We start from the raw sequence: 18,388 nt of genomic DNA on the forward strand, positions 1-18,388 counted from the left end.
ATAGTTCTGGGTTCAAAATGCAGCTAACCAAGAGGGGAGATGTTAGCCATGGATGGATGGGCCTTGCTGACATAGATTCCTCTTCTCCTGGGATGACAGAGTCTAGAGGAGCACAATGGATAGAATGGTGCACCTTGAGTCAGAAAGACATTAGTTCACTTAACTTAGCTGTGTGACCCTGAGTTTCCTCAACTTTAAAATAGGGATCATAAAAGCATCCCTCTCCATGGGTGGTTAGAATAAAATAACACATAGGGCTTTGCAGACTTATTAAAATAGCACCTGGCTGCTCTCCTGACTGTATTAACCCCCATTTTATAGATGAAGTGATGAGGTTAATTGTCAGACATGGCATTTGAAGGTAGGCTTTCTTGACTCCAAGGCCTCGATTCCATCCACTTTACCAATAGCCTCTCATTCTTATTTTTATGACCCCTTCTTTCTTCCAACTAGGGTTTTTTTTTCTTTTCCCTTTAAGACTTAAAAGGGGCCATGGTTTCTGAATATTCAAAACATTTGGAAAAATACCAATCCTTTTTAATCACAAGTGGTTTCCTCAGTGTTAAAGAATGAAAAAGAAATACAATGTCGTCAAAATACACTTGGGATCATTTGAATTCTCAGACAATGTAATATGTCAGCAAGCGCACTATATCTCATGAGTGACACCTAAGGCCAGGCCCTTGCCAATTGTCCTCCTCCTGATCACCCCCTATTTCTTTTTTCTCCTTTTTTCCAGCAAAACTACTCCAAAACCATGGCCAACTTCCAAAATAAGAAGTCTGGCCCCATCCCCACCGTCCTGAAGGAGAAGTCTCCCAGCGACTACAACCTGCCATAGGCGGAAGGGCAGGGCCCAGTATGATGCTGTCCAGCTGTCCCCCAGTCTCCGAGTCTGGCAGAGGATGGATAACTGTTGAATTGTTACCCTGCCAAGCCTAGCACACAGAGGAAAATGTTTACACTGTTCGGCTGAGCCTTTTTCTTTGTTGGTGTTTTGGGTTTTGTTTTTTTTTTGCTTTAGTACTTTTTCTACTTTCTATGCAGGGACAAGAATAAAATATGTTTGAGGTGTTAGTCATCTTCAATATACTTTTGTTTCTTCACGTTATCAATCAAGTAAGAACTGAGTTTGGAGTAAGAATAAAAAGTGGTTGATAGCACATGCCTCCTAAAAGTCAGTCTCATCCTCTGTGCTAAAAAGGCTTCTTGCGAATCAGTCACGTCTCTTTACAGCTAAGAAATGCACACTTGACCCTCTGCCTCCCTCATCCTGCATTCTTGGATTTCTGAGCCTCTTTCCACCACTGAACCTCTCTGCTCCACTTCCAGATGTGTGTAGGCCCTGACAAGCCCCACCCCCATCCCCTTAGTGTCGGTTTTCAGCACTTGACTTACTGTCAACTAGATAACATGCCACTATTTGGCAATAGAGGAACTGTGTTAGAGACAAGGCCCAGGAACACAGTGGCCGTCCCTTGTTGGCTAATAGACTATATGTGAAACAAACAAGGGGACCAGCTTCAGCTCCCTGCCATACTCACTCTGGATAAGCACACACGTTTATAAGTTTCTCCCTGCTATTTCATCTTTTCAGCTGAACTGGTTACTTGTTTCCAAAGGTAATCTTAATTTTCTGGTGGTAATGTTGATAGCCTCATTTTCCCCCCCAGCAATACATTAGAATAGGCCCAATAGGTATGGCTAAGCCTGGGTAAAAAGATCATCTTTGACTTGGTGAGATATTGGTTTGCAGGCTCATGTTGCTGAAAGTTGGTTTGTCTTTAGTAAAAGATATTTCCTTTCTGAGCTATTAAAAGCAGTAGAAGAGTGGCTGTCTTTTCCTCCAAGATAGGTGGGAGTCAGGAGCATTCTTCGAGATCTGGGAAATCATTTAACTGATGGTCAAGGCCTCTGGCGTCAGTTCAATCCATTCAAGGGGACCACAAAAGGATGGCTGTACAAGGCTTATCTGAGAATTGTTACTCATTGTCCCGCACTGTAATACTCAGCTTCCACTGAGGAGAGGGTATCAAAAGCCTGCTCAAAGTCTTTGCCCTCACAACCATATTGCCTATACCAGTGGGTATACGCCTTGGCTGAGTACATTCTTTGTGCCTTCTCCAGCGTGTGTTTCAGCAAGCCTATGATGCTGCTGTGGTTGGCACAGACAGTGAGTGAGTGCCTCTGACCAGTCGGGTCCCTCATGTCACAGGAAGCTGTAAGAAAAGCAATAAGTTTTGGAGTTACACAAGGTTAGGCTGCATTCATAGACACAGATTTTCTAGAGCATCCCACTTTACTCAGCCCTGGGCAACCATATCCAGAGTACTGTATTCAGTTCTAGGTACCATATTTAAAAATGAACAGTAAGGGGCAGCTAGGTGGCACAGTGGATAGAGCACTGGCCCTGGAGTCAGGAGTACCTGAGTTCAAATCCGGCCTCAGACACTTAACACTTACTACCTGTGTGACCCTGGGCAAGTCACTTAACCCCAATTGCCTCACTAAAAACAAAAACAAAACAAAACAAAAAAATGAACAGTAACCAAGTTTAACCCATCCTGAGGAAGAGAATCAGGATGGTGAAGAGATGAAAGATTGACACATAATAGGTAAGTAAGTAGGTAGAAGAACTAGGGTGACAAGAAGACAATATTAAGGGCAAACACCATAGATGTCTTCAAAGCTGGAAAGGGATACAGAACAATTATTCCATGTAGCTCCAGTAAGAACTAAGACCAATTGGGTAGAAGTTATAGACTCAGATTTTGACTCAACAGAAATTGGAGTCAGGACCAAAAAAAATAGGGGAATGAAACATCATTAGTACCCTTTTTTAATATTGAGAACTCTCCTGCAATGGAACGGATTTGCTTAGAGAGACAAAAAAAAAAAAATCAATGGAAGTTTTGAAGTAATCTATCACAGATATAGGAGGGGTTTCTACACCAAGTTGGGAACTGGACTCTTTAGGTCCCTTTGTGAAAATCCAATGATTTTTACTTACCTTGCTCTACTACCACCATGGAGTGTTCCTACTAAAACTTTTTTAAAAAAATTTGATAACTATTTCAAAATAATTGACTTCCTTTGTAATTCTATGTATTTTATCTCATGCATTTAAAAGCACTGTTCTGAGAAATGGTCCTTAAACTTCACCAGACTGGCAAAAGAGTCCATGACACAAAACAGGTTATGCTTAAGATTTAGTGTTGTTTAAAAAAAAAAAAAACAAGCAACCCAGAGTCCTTCCTCTTCATCTCACATATGCCTGTACCCTTCTCCAGCTATGAAATAAGAACAAGACTACTATTTTTATGTTTTTCAACATGCTGAAAATTCCTAGAATTTCTGTGAAATCTCTGAGCTTACTTCACCAAGGCACCACGAAGTTGGGAGCTACACTAATTGGTTTTAAGAATGGCTGACTTACTCTTTTCTCCTTACTCCTTTCCAATAGGTGGCATCTGGAGTACCAAGGTCTACTTTTAGTTTAGCCCCCCAGAATTCCCCTTATGGGAAGGTATAGTTGCACCTAGCTAGCCAGCTGTAGGAGATTACTGGGTAGAAAATTCAATTGGTTTTTTTGGGGGGAGGGGTGGGAAGTCATGATCTCAAACATTTGGAAAGCATCTACAAAGCTTTGGACTCATATTGACCCTCCTGGGCATTAAAACCTTTCCTTTCGGGGGCAGCTAGGTGGTACAGTGGATAGAGCACCAGCCCTGGAGTCAGGAGTACTTGAGTTCAAATCCGGCCTCAGACACTTAACACTTACTAGCTGTGTGACCCTGGGCAAGTCACTTAACCCCAATTGCCTCACTAAAAAAAAAAAAAAAAAACCCTTTCCTTTCACAATAAATCTCATCTAGCCAAAAGCACATATCTTATACTCCTATGGTTGATTCATCTTAGCCAAAGTATGAGACTCTATTTTTGTCCCCATTAAATTTCATCTCATTGGATGCAGTCCACTCTTCTAGCACACCAAGATCACTGGTCGTCAAAATGTTTCTACACCTAACAACTTGGTGTCATTTGGAATTTGATGAACACATCAATTTATACTTTCAAGTAGATGATTAAAAAGAAATATTGAACAGCATCTGACCTCTGAGACACTCCATTAAGAGGTGTACCCTAGTTAACAAAGCAAAATGAAGCAGGTAAGGGGGAAGCTAGGTGGTGCAGTGGATAAAGCACCAGCCCTAGATTCAGGAGTACCTGAGTTCAAATCCGGCCTCAGACATTTGACACTAGCTGTTTGTGTGACCCTGGGCAAGTTGCTTAACCCCCACTGCCCCGAAAAAAGCAACAACAAACAAACAAACAAACAAAAAAAATGAAGCAGGTAAGTCATTAGAATTTCCACTGAAGTAAGCAAGTGGAAGAAGTGTTGAAATCCCTTCATCTGGACTGGACTTTGGCTTGTTAAATCTCACTAAAGAACCTTAGGAAAAAATGCCAAGCAGGGGGTTATCTAGTTTCTATGCCAAGATCAGGACATTGCACAAACACCAGTAAAATAAAACAGATAAATACAGGTTAAATCCCATTGTGGTCCATTCAAATCTTCCATTTGTAATGGCATGTGAAGCTATCTGCTGCCATAAGGTAGCAGAAAGAGAAATGTCAGTACAACAGAGACTATCCTGAGGCAATGCTACCCATGTTTCACATCCAGGGAAAATGTGGGAGGGGAGGAGGTAAAGGGGATAAAGGGGGTTAGGAGGATTACTCATATAATCTATACTGGATCTGTAATCTTATCATTACCATTATCCTTCTGGTGATGAAGGAACCCTTCCATGCCTGTCCATCTTTGCAAATCTTGTCCATATTTTCTCAAAGATTTACCTCAGAGGATCCAACCAATAGGCTAGGAACCTTTCTCACTTTCTTTTCACACCTCAAAAGTACCAGTGGGGCACATGAGCTGTCCATTGGTCATATCTCACTCTCATCATACAACTAGCTTGCCTTTTTTTGGATCCTGTTTCTTTGACATCATTTACCCCAGGTCTCCTACATAATTCCCTTGTTTAAATATCTGTGGGAGGGGGCGGCTAGATAGCACAGTGGATAAAGCACCGGCCCTGGATTCAGGAGTACCTGAGTTCAATCCAGCCTCGGACACTTTGACACTTACTAGCTGTGTGACCCTGGGCAAGTCACTTAACCCCCATTGCCCCTCGCAAAAAAAAAAAAAATCTGTGGGAGGGTTTTTTGGGGGGTTCACATTCAAATGGAACCTTAAGGTTAATCCTGTAGCTAAGAGGTACTGACAGGAGATCTCAGCTCTAGTGTCAGCTCTGCCACTTACAAGGGATGCAACCTTGGGCAAATAATCTAATCTCTCAGCCTTGTACTACCTACCTGAAAGAATTGCTGCAAAGACCAAAAGGTGTAACCCTAAAGCACTAAGTAAGTTTTCTGTTACATAGAGATATCTTACTTTATCATGGTTTGTTGTCGAGGCATTTGCCTCATTCAGCTGCCTTGTTGTCAAAAGGAAATGTCCTTAGGTTCTCTAAGGCTATACCAACAAAGCACAAGCTCTGGCAAGTCCTACAAAACTGGAGAGAGTTCAAGTATGGGTTTGTGATGGGCTGTCCCTGTGGTCTGAGGTTGTGGCTACTAATCCCTTTACAAATGACCTTCAGTGTATCCACACACACCTTACAGCCTCAAAGCCATGTTAAGCCGAACTATGTTAAGTAATGATATTCTATGCTTTGTTGTTTGTTGTTGATACCTACCTTACAGGACTGTGAGCAAAGTGCTTTGTCAACTTTAAAGCACTTAATAAAAAACCTAATTGCATTGAGTTGAAAGCAGTGGAGAAAAGGAAACCATCACTATTGGCTTGGCCGGGCAACATGATACAGTGGATCAAGAGCTGACCTCAGAACTTGGGAGACCTGGGTTCAAATTCTTCCTCTAACATATGGCTGTGGAATCCTGGGAAAGTCACCTAAGCATCTCAGTGGCCCAGGTAACTCTCTAAGAAAAGTTGGTACAGAGTAGGTGACCAGTCACATGTGTAATGGGGGTTTCCTCAATGGGACTTTCTTATATGCTGATGAAATCATAGATCTCTACAGGTCCAAAATAATTTGCTGTACCTGTACAATCCAATAGCAGGAAGGATATGATGTGATATATATTTTATATTATATTATATAATAATATATAATATAACATATTGCATAATATAATCTATAATTATATTATATATGCAGTATATATAATATATAATTTTTTCTATATAGTGATATAATCAGTGGTTACTCCCCTAATCTGGGCATGCCATGAATCCTGGAGCATTAGATATTTTGGTAATAAGCTTCTGGTTGGTACAGTATCTACAATGACTCAACTCTTCCATCTGGGGACCTGGGATCATATCATCATATTAACACTAGGTTTGGAAAACCCAAGTGTAACAATGTTCCATCTTATTCACTCCTCACCTTCTTTCCTAAGCATTGACACTAATGATCACCAAATGGCTGGGAAAACCAACCTACTAATATTCTTCCAGGTCAAAACCACACCTTACTCTTTTCTGGAGGCCCCAGTGTTTAGCACTGGGCCTTTCGCATAGCAAGTGCCCAAGAAATGACTACTGAGTGAAGAGCCTTCTGGTGGTTGGTAAAGGTTTAGCTCACCTGTCCAAAGAGAGAGAGGGAAAGGGTTCCAGGATACACAGCCATAGGCCCGCTGCAACCTCTTCATTGCGGAGCTCTGGGGCTGGATCAGGGAGCAGTGGCTACTGCGGGCCACAGACAGCAATGAAGTACTATAATGCTGGGAACAGGGCGGATTAAGGATCAAAGAACGTGCAGACCTCAAGGAAATTACATTATTCATTCTAGGTGAGGAGGAAGGATGGCAGAGTAGGACGAGAGACTCCTCACCTGCCCATGCAAATCCTCATCCTTCCAGGCTCCACTAAGCCTTCCTTGCCTTCTGCAAAGCCACCCTGGACAGCCCTCCCCTCCGTCACCCTTCTGCCGGTCTCCTTAGCATCTACCACAGGCTGACTTTTCAGGTTACATGCCCTCTCTTGTCTATTTCTTGTTGGGCAGTAAACTTCTTGAGGTTCTTGAGGACCATGACAACCCCCCCCCAGCCCCCGCATCGAGGCCTAGTCCTTTGCCTAAGTGCTCCCCCGACTCCAGACGTCACAGCTCATTTCAGGATCCCCCTCTAAACTTAGTTTTTGCTGTTCCTTCTGATCCAGGCCTTGAGCTGACAATCATGTTTCGACTAGCACTTAAGCACTAAGCACTGTGCTGACTGTCAGGGATACCGAGAGAGGCAAAAGCAATCCCCACCCTTCTCAAGGAGGTCAGATTCTATTGGAGGAGATGACATCAGTATATAGGTATACGGGGACTTCCTACAAAGCAGGTACACTGTAGCCTGGGGTAGGAGGGAGGAAGGGAGAGAGGAGATGATAAAGCGCAAGCAGCTAAGTAAACTAGGAAAGGCCTCCCAATGAAGGTGGTGCTTGGATTGAATCTAGAAGGAAATGAGGGATTACAAGAGGAAGGAACAAGGGCAAGGTCACAGGGATCGGAGACAGGAGAGGGAAATGGAGATGGAGAAGCCAGTATGGTGAGATCATATTGAGTGTGGAAGGGCATAATAGGAAGGTGGGACAGGGCCAGGTTGAGCAATGCTTTAATGACAGAGGACTTTACACTGGATCCTGCATGCTTCAGGGAGCCAGTGGAGTTTACTGAATGGGGCAGGGGGAGTGGGAGGGACTTTAGAGAGATTATTAGTCTCTCTCTCTCTCCCCTCCTTCTCCGCCTCCATTTAACAGGAGAGGAAACTGCCCAGAACAGGTCATGCACAGGTAGATGGGGATAGAGCCGGGATGGGAATGAGGCTCCAAGGTACAACTCATGTCTCACCTCATGCATAAGGCACTCCATGACCAGCCTAGCCCATAATGATCTCTCCCTCCTCTTTTTTTTTTTTTTGGGCGGGGCAATGAGGGTTAAGTGACTTGCCCAGGGTCATACAGCAAGTGTCTGAGGCCAGATTTGAACTTAGGTCCTCCTGAATCCAGGGCCGGTGCTTTATCCACCGCACCACCTAGCTGTCCCCTGATCTTTACCTCCTCTGAATGCTCATCTCCACTGACATTTAGCTTTAATTGCCCTATAATAGCCCTGGTGTAGCTAATCATGTGAGCTTCCTGAGGGCACTGCCTTGGTGCCTAGTACATAGAGGTGGCCCTGTATAGTAACTGACTTACTTGATCTTAGTTCAATCCCATTAGCTCTGGGACTTTGGGCACTTAATTCATATCCCCTGTCTGAGCCTGTTTCTGTCATTTGTAAATTAGAGGAGGGGGAAAATATTTGTGAGCTACTTCACTGGGCTAATGTGGGGATCATATGAGAATGGAAGTATGGTACTTGGTAACTACAGAGTAATATATAAATGTGAACTGAGGAAGCAAGGTGGTGCAGTGGATAGAGTACCAGACCTGGAGTCAGAAGACCTGAGGTCAAATTCGATCTCAGACATGTACTAGCTGTGTGACCCTCAGCAAGTCTCTTCACCCTGTTTGCCTCAGTTTCTTCATCTGTAAAATGAGCTGGAAAAAGGAAATGACAAACCACTCTTGGCAAACTTTGCCAGGAGAACTCCAAATAGGGTCACAAAGAGTTAGACAGAGTGAAATGACTGAACAACAAATAAATGTGAGCTAGTCAAGTAGGCCTCTGTGATTGGTGTCTGACTGATGGAAGGCATGATAAAGTAGGCTTGGTTCCTTTCTGATCAGTAGAGTTGCTTCCTAATGGAAGGACAAGCAAGTTCAAGCTCTCTCCATTATACTCTCAGTCTTAATGTGATTTCATCAACACGTGACATAAGGAAGGATACAGGCTTCCCAGTGCTTGACTCAGGAGCCAAGAAGCGTGTCACAGATGAGACCATGCTGTCCCAAAGCACCTGACCTCTGTTGGGAGAGAAAAAGCAAACAGGGTCACAGCACTGCCCATAACTAAAACTAAACAGTAGCTCCAAAGCCTAGCACACAGTAGGCACTTTGTATATGCTAGCTATTCCTGTTGTAGTTGTAGACGACACAGATTCTATTGCATTTTTTCCTATGCAAAGTATAACCCCAATGCTAACTTCTCTTCACTTATTCCCTCCTTTCCCAGAGACGAAAACTGCTGACCTCATTACTACCTGGAAACCCAGCTTGGGCAGGGTGCTTCGGTTCAGTGGGGTAAATTCTGAGTGGGCTGTGACTCACTTCAATTAAACAAACATTGACCAAGCACTGCCTCTGTGCCATTCACTGCGCTAGGAATGTGTGTCTTTCCATTACATCATGCAGATACAAGTGATCTCTTCTTGCTTTTAACTCACAGCATTTATCGTTGGACACATCCACTGAGTCTCCTCATTCTAGAGGTAGTTGGAGACTGGCCTATAGGCTGATAGTGTAGCCAGAAAAATGAACCACTCTGTCTTTAAGATCTATAGTTGTTTTGGGCTGTGCTAGCTCAGGGGCCTCAAAAGATACATGGTGGCTGTGACTGCTAGCCAGGCTGTTGGACTAACCTTGCAAAGTGAGAAAGTGAGGCCAGTGAAGACTCCCATGGATGCATGAACCCCTTGTTGGAGGGGCTATGTGGCCTCACAGGAATGAGTGCTGGACTTGGCTTTACAAATGGATCCCAGTTTTACTAGCTAGGCCACTTCTCCTCCCTGAACCTCATTTTCCCCATTTGTAAAATGGGAGAATAATTCTTGTACACTATCCTTCACAGGGTTGTTTTGAGGAAAACTTAAAAGTGCTTGAGAACTGTAAGCTATGTTTATTATTTTAGGGTTGTCTTTTTAATCATCTGTTTCAGAATATAGATTCCTAGAGATTGGGGGTATATTGATGTCATATGTTTTATACAGTACTCAGCTGTGTGCAGATAAAACACCAAAGGCCCATGGAGAGGAACAAAGACTTAGATCTGAACTATTACATAGATGTGAGTTGTTACTATTATCATTCCTACTTTGGTTATTGTTTCAGGGACAAGTTCAGTTCCTATTGCAATCACCTCCTAACTGGTCTCTCTGCTCCCTGTCTCTCCCCTTTCTAATCCATCTTTCCTCCCAGCCACTAAATTGATATTCCTTAAGACACTGATATGATCATGACATTCCCCTACTCAGAAATCATTAAGGGCTCCCTATTGGCTCTAGGATAAAATACAACCTCACTGCCTAGCATTTAAACCCCCCACAATCTTTCCAATCTTATTTCATGTTATTTCCCATCAGGCACTCTCCACTTTGTTCAAACTGGTCTGCTGGTTGTTCCCTATACACTGCATCCCATCTATGCCTCCAATGGTGTTCATGGCTAGGTCTGTAAAAGAGTCCATCCTTGCTTCCACCCCTCAGAGTCCCTTACTGCTTTCAAAGCCTCCCTATCAGCTCCTTCCTGATAACTCACAGCTGTTAAAGACTCTCTACCTCTCAAAATTGCTACTATATGCTTTGTATTACTTACCTGTATAGATGTTGGAAAATTATCTTCCTTCCTTTGCCTTCCCTACCACTGCTGAAATATCGTTTCCTCCTATGCCCAAAGGGCTATGGGACTGTGCATACCCTTTGACCCAGTAATATCACTACTAGGTCTGTATCCCAAAGAGATCATAAAAAAGGGAAAAGGACACACATATACAAAAAATATTTAGAGCAGGGGGCAGCTAGGTGGCGCAGTGGATAAAGCACTGGCCCTGGATTCAGGAGGACCTGAGTTCAAATCTGGCCTCAGACACTTGACACTTACTAGCTCTGTGACCCTGGGCAAGTCATTTAACCCCAATTGCCCCCCAAAAAATATTTAGAGCAGCTCTCTTTGTGGTGGCAAAGAATTGGAAATCGAGAGAATGCCTGTCAATAGGAGAATGGCTGAACAAGTTGTTGTATATGAATGTAAGGGAATACTATTTTGCTGTAAGAAATGATGAGCAGGCAGATTTCAGAAAAACCTGGAAAGACTTAAGTGGACTGATACTAAGGGAAGTGAACAGAACCAGGAGAATATTGTACACAGTAAAGGCAACACTGTGTGATAATCAACTGTGATAGACTTGACTCTTCTCAGCAATACAATGAATGATCCAAGACAATTCCAAAGGACTCATGATGGAAAATGTTTTCCACATCCAGAAAAAAGAACTGTGGAATCTGGATGCAGATTGAACCATACTGTTTCTACTTTTGTTTTTGTTTTTTTCTTTTCTGAGGTTTTTCCCTTTTGTTCTGATTCTTCTTTCAACACATGACTAATGCAGAAATGTGTTTAATGTGATTGTATGTATATAACCTATATCAGATTGCTTGCTGTATTGGGGAGGGGGGAGGAAAGGGAGGGAGGGAGAAAAATTTGGAACTAAAATTCTTATGAAAACAACTGTTGAAAACTATCTTTACATGTAACTGGAAAATAAAAAATATTTTTATGATTTATAAAAAAGGAATATAGTTTCCTTGAAGACGGGAAATTTCATGTTTGGTTTCATATCCCCAGTGCCTGGCATTATGCCTTGCACAAAGCAGATGCTTAAAAATGTTAACTCAGCTGAATTCAACGAGAAGATTTAAGGACAGAGAGAAGAATTTCCACTGAGGAAATCAAGAGATGCTTCGTTGTTGGGGAGGTGGCACCTGATCTAGGCCTTGAAATGAGAGAAGGATTTCAACAGACAGAAATGAGAAGGGAAATATGTGTCAGGAAGAGTCTGCAAATGTACCAGAGGCAAGAGAAGGTGGAATGAGATCGGGAGCAGTGAGTATTCCAGGGTGACTGAAGCATAGAGTACATGAAGGAGAATGTGTGTAAAATAGATCTCTAAATGCCAAGCCAAGGACTTTGTATTTTATCTTGGGGGCAAAAGAAAACTATGCAAGATTTCTGAGTGGGGACCTGGCATGGTCAGACCTGCCCCTGTGAAGAGGGGCCTTGAACAGGACACTGTTAACCTGCCAGTCCCCCCACCCACTGCCGCTAATTATCTAGGCTATATATATATATATATATTTTTTTTTTTTTCCAATTGGGGTTAAGTGACTTGCCTAGGGTCATACAGCTAGTAAGTGTTAAGTGTCTGAGGTCACATTTGAACTGAGGTCCTCCTGAATCCAGGACCAATGATCTATCCACTGCGCCACCTAGCTGCCCCCTGGCAATATATTCTTGATCAAAATATTCCGTTCCTGTTTCCAGGAGGGAAACCTTCTTTGGTTACCTGGTGCTGGTCTGAGCAACATGCAGGAATTTCATGGTTGGCACAGGGCAGACAGCCCGCAGCAACTCCCAAGGCTCTACTCCCATGTTCAGCCCACTAGAGGATAACAGAGGCGTAGTCAGTAGGGCCACTGAGACTCCCTAAGATGTCTGTTTCCTCTGACAACATGGCAACATGGTTTATCATGGGCCCTTTGTACAGAAACTCCCCAAAGGTAGCACCTTAGGATCCATGATTCAAGAAACTGCCCACTTGGGACCATGCAACCTCCCTGGAGCTCAGTTGAAGGGTGCCCACTGGATACAATGCATGAAGTCACAGGACTGCTTTTTGTAAAGACATCAATACTCAGACATACAAATACTTTAGTAGTCATGGGATGCCATAGGGTAGTAGATAGAAGGCTACTCTTAAAGGCAGGAAAACCTGGATTCAGGGTCCTGCCTCTAACACATATTACCCAGTTGACCACGTCCAAACCACTTAACTTTTCATTGTCCCAAGCAACTTGCTAAGACTATAGATTACTGATAATCAGTGAAGAAATGAGCATTTATTAAACACTTATTATTTGCCTAGTAAATTCCTGGTAGTTGCCATGAGAGGCAACATGGCATAGTGGATAAAGAGCGGGCCTTGGAGCCAGGAACAAATTAATAAGCTAATCAGAAAGTATTTATTAAGCATTTCCTATATATATGCAAGATGCAGTGCCATGCTGGGGATACCAACAGCAAAGTAAGAGTCCCTCCTCTCAAGGAGCTCACATTCTAATGGGGGCACAACACATATAGAAAGCTTCAGATGACAGTCATTCAAACAAGTGTGTTGCCTTTGATGGGGATGACTTTGGGAAGACAGCACCCCAACTAGCTGCTTAAATGCTCATACTTTCATTCAACAAGGAGGCTCATTCCCTTCTCAACATCCATCCATACAAGATGGAAGGGGAACGAGACAATTTCAAATGAGGGAGGAGGGAGAGTAGGATCAGAGGGCAGGAGGCAAGAGCTCAAATTTTTCACCTGGTTGTCTGGAAATTGCTGACAGGGTACAAGAGACCTGCAACACAATCTGCGATGTAGGTGTTCATACTGGACAGGGACACTTGGGATACCCCCCAGCTCTCCTGGATATTCTTCTTCCCCAAACTGGCTATTGTTCTCTTCAGGACATCATCATTGTAGAACAGGAAGATGCCATCCGTGAACCTACAAAGACACAATTGAGGCACGACGGGTCTGGCCGGCCCTGTAACATGAAGCAGAGCCTAGAAAGCTTCACTGGGTATCTCTCTCTCTCTCTCTCTTTTTTTTTTTTTGCAGGGCAATGGGGGTTAAGTGACTTGCCCAGGGTCACACAGCTAGTAAGTGTCAAGTGTCTGAGGCCAGATTTGAACTCGGGAATTCCTGAGTCCAGGGCCAGTGCTTTATCCACTGCGCCACCTAGCCGCCCCTCTTTTTTTTTTTTAATTGTGAAAGTATTTTATTATTTTCCAGTTACATGTAGAGATAGTTTTCAACATTTGTTTTTATAAGATTTCCAGTTTCAAATTTTTTCCCTTCCCTCCCCTCTTTCCCTCCCTCCCCAAGGCAGCAAGTAATCTGATACAGGCTATATATGTACAATAACATTAAACATATTTCTGCATTAGTCATACTAGGTGTCTCTCTTGACTCCTACATCAGGCTATTCCTCCTGTTCACAGCATCATATATTTACAGCTGGAAGGGTATGAATAGACCATACTCCAACCCTTTCATTTTATAAATGAGGAAACAGAGGCCCAGAGAAATTGAACGACTTGTCCCAGTTTATGGACATTTGGACCAAAAGCCTTACACAACTGTCTCCCTGGACACTGAGAGAATAAGTCCCTGAAAGAGTCTGTGAAGTCAAGCTCGTCCTATGTGCCAAACTCTGTGCTAAGCACTTTACAAATAGCATGTCATTTGATCCTCATGACCACCCTGAGTGGTAGGTGCTATTATTATCCTCACTTTAAATTTGAGGAAACTGAGTCTGAGAAAGGTTAAGTGCTTTGTCCAGTCACAAAGCTAGTAAGTATCTGAGGATTTGAGTTCAGGTCTTCCTGACTCCAGGCCCAGTACTCTAACCACTGTACCACCCAGCCACCTCTCATGGAGGGGTATGTGATGGATGCAAACAGGATGCAGTGCATTCCAAAGAAGAAATTATGGCAGAGAAAGAGTAAAGGATAAAATTAAAGACAAGAATGTGACCAAAAAGATGGGCTGGTAACATGCCGAGAGCAGGTGATAACAGATGGACAGCCTACATGTTCCACTGGGATCCCTGCAATATCAAGAGGCATTGAGGAAGGCTCCTAGCCGGTTGGGTGGATGCCTGTGCTTGGGTAGAGTTTGTGGAAGAACAAGGGCAGGAGTCACATTTGGCCTTTATTGTTTCTTAAACCTGGATTGTATTTCAGTGCCTGCTGGGACTCTAACCCTTTACTGCCACCCCCACCCCACCCCTGTCACTCTACTGAAACTACTCCCTCTAAGGCTGCCAGTAACCCCCTAATCGCAAGATCCAATGGCCTTTCTTCCAGTGCCCATCCACCATGACTTCTCTGCAGCTTTTAACAACTAGTGAGCACACCCTCCTACTGAAGAAGAACCACTCTGATGATTCTCCTACTTTTCTAATTCCTCCTGCTTGTTTGCTCCATTCTCTTTCCTGGCCCTTAATGTGGATGTGCCCCCAGGGTCTGTTTTTGGCCCTCTTTTCTTCTCTCTCTGTCCTCTCCCTCGGCTATCTCACTTACTCCCCACCTGTAAAAGGCTTTAATACCCATATCCATATCCGACTGGACTCTAACTCCCTATAGGGCACCCCACCAGATCTCCTCTTAGCAATTCAAATGCAACATGTTAAAAGTGGAACTCCATATCTTTACAACTAATCCTTCTCCTTCTGACTTCACTATTTTTTAATTTTTTTTATTTTTATTTTTGGTGAGGCAATTGGGGTTAAGTGACTTGCCCAGGATCACACAGCTAGTAAGTGTTAAGTGTCTGAGGTCGGATTTGAACTCAGGTACTCCTGAATCCAGGGCCAGTGCTTTATCCACTGCGCCATCTAGCTGCCCTGACTTCACTACTTCTATCTCTGGCACAACCATTCCCATTGCTTCCATGATATTATAGTTTAGGCCTAAAATAGACCAGTTTAGCAAGTTCAAGGTTTAGAATGTAACAAGCATTCATGAACCATGAAACCCAATTAAAAACAACTTTACAGGGGCAGCTAGGTGGCGAAGCGGATAAAGCACCAGCCCTGGAGTCAGGAGTACCTGAGTTCAAATCCGGCCTCAGACACTTAACACTTACTAGCTGTGTGACCCTGGGCAAGTCACTTAACCCCAATTGCCTCACTAAAAAAATTTAAAATTAATTAAAAATTAAGGATTAATCATAATAACTATTATTATTATTATTATTATTAGTCCTCGCCCTTGTGAGCAAATATCAGTGTGGCTATGCCCATTTTACAACTGGAGAAACTGAGGCACAGATGATGAAGTGATTCACTTGTAGTAATCAATTTATCTATACTAGTACTGAGGCTAGAATCCAGAAGTCTTCCCCTCCCATGTTCAGTACTCTGCCCTTGGATAAAAAGTTTGGGAACTAACAAAAGTGCACCACTGCTTCTCTCCATGTGAGATGTGCCTAATGCCCCATTTCTTCAGATGCTTAATGAGGTTACCTCTGAAGCCAAGAAAGGCACAATAGAATGTTGTAATGTTGAAGAGGGCACTCGCCAGTCTGGTAAGGGGCCACTGTTACAGACAGAATCTGTCCTAAGGGATACTCATCTCTGATTTCCTCGCAAAGATGAGAGCCAAGACCTAAGTGGGGAAAATACAGATGAGAATAAGTTATGCAAATACAGTCAACAGAAAGGGTAATTTGGGGAACTTTTGTCTCTGTACATCCACCTCTATTGGGATAAGGATGCTGCTGTAACAATGATGTATTAAGGAACTAGACAATGAAAGTCCGGACCTCATGGGCATATGCAGCATATTCAGTTTGATGCAGTGCCCATTATGGACTTCAAAGCATGGTGCAGGTAATCCATGATCTTCTGGTCTATGTATCACATGATAGAAAAGGCTTTTTTTTTTTATTATTATTAGCTTTTGATTCAAAATTGAACATGTTGGGGGCAGCTAGGTGGCGCAGTGGATAAAGCACTGGCCCTGGATTCAGGAGGACCTGAGTTCAAATCCAGCCTCAGACACTTAACACTTACTAGTTGTGTGAACCTGGGCAAGTCACTTAACCTCCATTGCCCCGCAAAAAGGAAAAATAAAAGTAGGGTATCCATTCCAGAATCCCACAGACCACAATAGCTATGTATATACTTAGGAAATGTAATATTTAAACATTGGTTAAATCAAAGGCCTACTCTGAAAAAAATGAACAAACTTTTTTTTTTTTTAATGTAGGTATGTATATCAAATTGCTTACCATCTCAGGGAAGAGGGAGGGACAAAAGGGAGAGAGAGAATTTGGAACTCACATTTTTAAAAAATGAATGTTAAAATTGTCTTTACATATAATTGGGGAAAAACATTTTTTTAATTGATGTAGGTATGATTCCTGTGGCTTCAAAGAGGAAAAGAGCCAATAATAATTAATTCCCTTTCTATAATAGTCTAAGATTTGCAAAGTGCTTGACATGATCCTATTTATAATCTTCACAATAACCATATAAGAAAGCTAATGCAAGTATTATTATCTGTATTTTTTTAAAGTATGATTTTTTGTGTTTTATGTGTGTCATCAACTTTTGATAAATCTTTTAAAGATACTAGGGATTTTTTTCAATGCCATCCTGGTTTAGACATAAAAGTCTTTGTGGCCAGAAGGGAACACTCAGCCATCAAAGTAATTGTTTAGAATTCTTTTTTACTTTTATTATGTAAATTTGATCATTTTGCTTTAAGTCAGGGGTTCTATCTTTGTTGTTGTTGTTGTTATTATTATTATTATTATGGAACAGTGAGGGTTAAGTGACTTGCCCAGGGTAACACTGCTAGTAAGTGTGAAGTGTTTGAGGTCGGATTTGAACTCAGATCCTCCTGAATCCAGGGCATGTGCTTTATCTACTGTGCCACCTAGCTGCCCCTATTATCTGTATTTTAGAGATGAGAAAATTATAGCAGATGGATAGTGACTTCCCCGAGGTTACCTAGTACATAAATGACAAGAATGAGAACTTGGACCCAGCTCTTATAACTCCAGATCCAGTGCTTTTCTCACTATCTGGTGCTGCTTCTTTAAAAAAGAGTGATAGTCCTTACTGAGAATGGATAGGCAAGTTACAGGGGGATCATGGTAGCAAATTTGGGATATACATGGGTGAATTATAGAAGGTCCAAGACAGAGGTAACATGAGCACTCAAAGCAGAGCAAGAGTGCCTGGAAAGAGACCTAAGACTTTTCTTGGGCTCGGCAGAAAGCCATTACAGATAAGATTTTCCATTGGTGTAGCTGGAGGGTCGGTAGAAAGAGGGCTTTAGGAGCCTTGATACACAGTGAAGCTACTGAAAGTTTTAAAGCACTAGAATAGCCCCAAGGAAGATTCAGGTTATGTTAGAAAGTCATGTTATAATCTGTGTAATTACAATGACTAAGCTTGGCCCTGAAGACATGAGGAAATGCACTTCCCTCCCTCTGTACAAGTGGGAGGCTACTGGTGTGGAATACAGCATCTTAGTGTGTGGGGTAGCTTTGCTGAACTGGTTTTTTTTTTCTTCTTTCTCTTTCTTTTATTCTTAGCTACAAGAGATGGCTTGCTGGGTAGAGGTAGGAGGAGTGATATATTCAGAAACAGAGATAATGAAAAAAAACACCAAACAGTAAAAGTTAAAACCTATAAAAAAGGAAGAAAGCCATGTTACAAATAGGAATTAAATTGAGCAGTGATTGATAGCAGTAGAAGATGCAAACAGGGCATTAGTTATCTTTCTCTATGACAGCCCATCTCCATTTCTTGTCTGACATCTCTCTGATGATCCCCTTTGTGCCTTCTCCTGCCTAAATCATTGTTGG

The 18,388-nt window shown here is 42.5% G+C and overlaps 2 protein-coding genes across 3 annotated transcripts in view; one reads left to right on the forward strand and one right to left on the reverse strand.

The window, feature by feature from the left end:
• KIF9 (kinesin family member 9) overlaps positions 1–877 on the forward strand; it is an 84,081-nt gene extending 83,204 nt beyond the window's left edge. The window contains 1 exon segment of the mRNA XM_043978199.1: positions 740–877. Coding sequence (XP_043834134.1) covers positions 740–841 — 102 coding nt within the window. The 3' untranslated portion in view covers positions 842–877.
• Positions 479–18,388, reverse strand: part of LOC122736149 (tubulin delta chain-like) — a 75,630-nt gene continuing 57,720 nt past the window's right edge. For both annotated transcript variants that reach the window (XM_043978201.1, XM_043978202.1), the window contains 6 exons: positions 16,035–16,176; positions 13,325–13,510; positions 12,300–12,395; positions 8,911–8,986; positions 6,675–6,813; positions 479–2,219 (listed from right to left, as the gene is read on the reverse strand). In XM_043978201.1, coding sequence (XP_043834136.1) covers positions 1,987–2,219; positions 6,675–6,813; positions 8,911–8,986; positions 12,300–12,395; positions 13,325–13,510; positions 16,035–16,176 — 872 coding nt within the window. In that variant the 3' untranslated portion in view covers positions 479–1,986. The remainder of the gene's footprint in view (positions 2,220–6,674; positions 6,814–8,910; positions 8,987–12,299; positions 12,396–13,324; positions 13,511–16,034; positions 16,177–18,388) is intronic.

Source organism: Dromiciops gliroides, chromosome 1, assembly GCF_019393635.1.
Source record: "Dromiciops gliroides isolate mDroGli1 chromosome 1, mDroGli1.pri, whole genome shotgun sequence".
Taxonomy (NCBI): domain Eukaryota; kingdom Metazoa; phylum Chordata; class Mammalia; order Microbiotheria; family Microbiotheriidae; genus Dromiciops; species Dromiciops gliroides.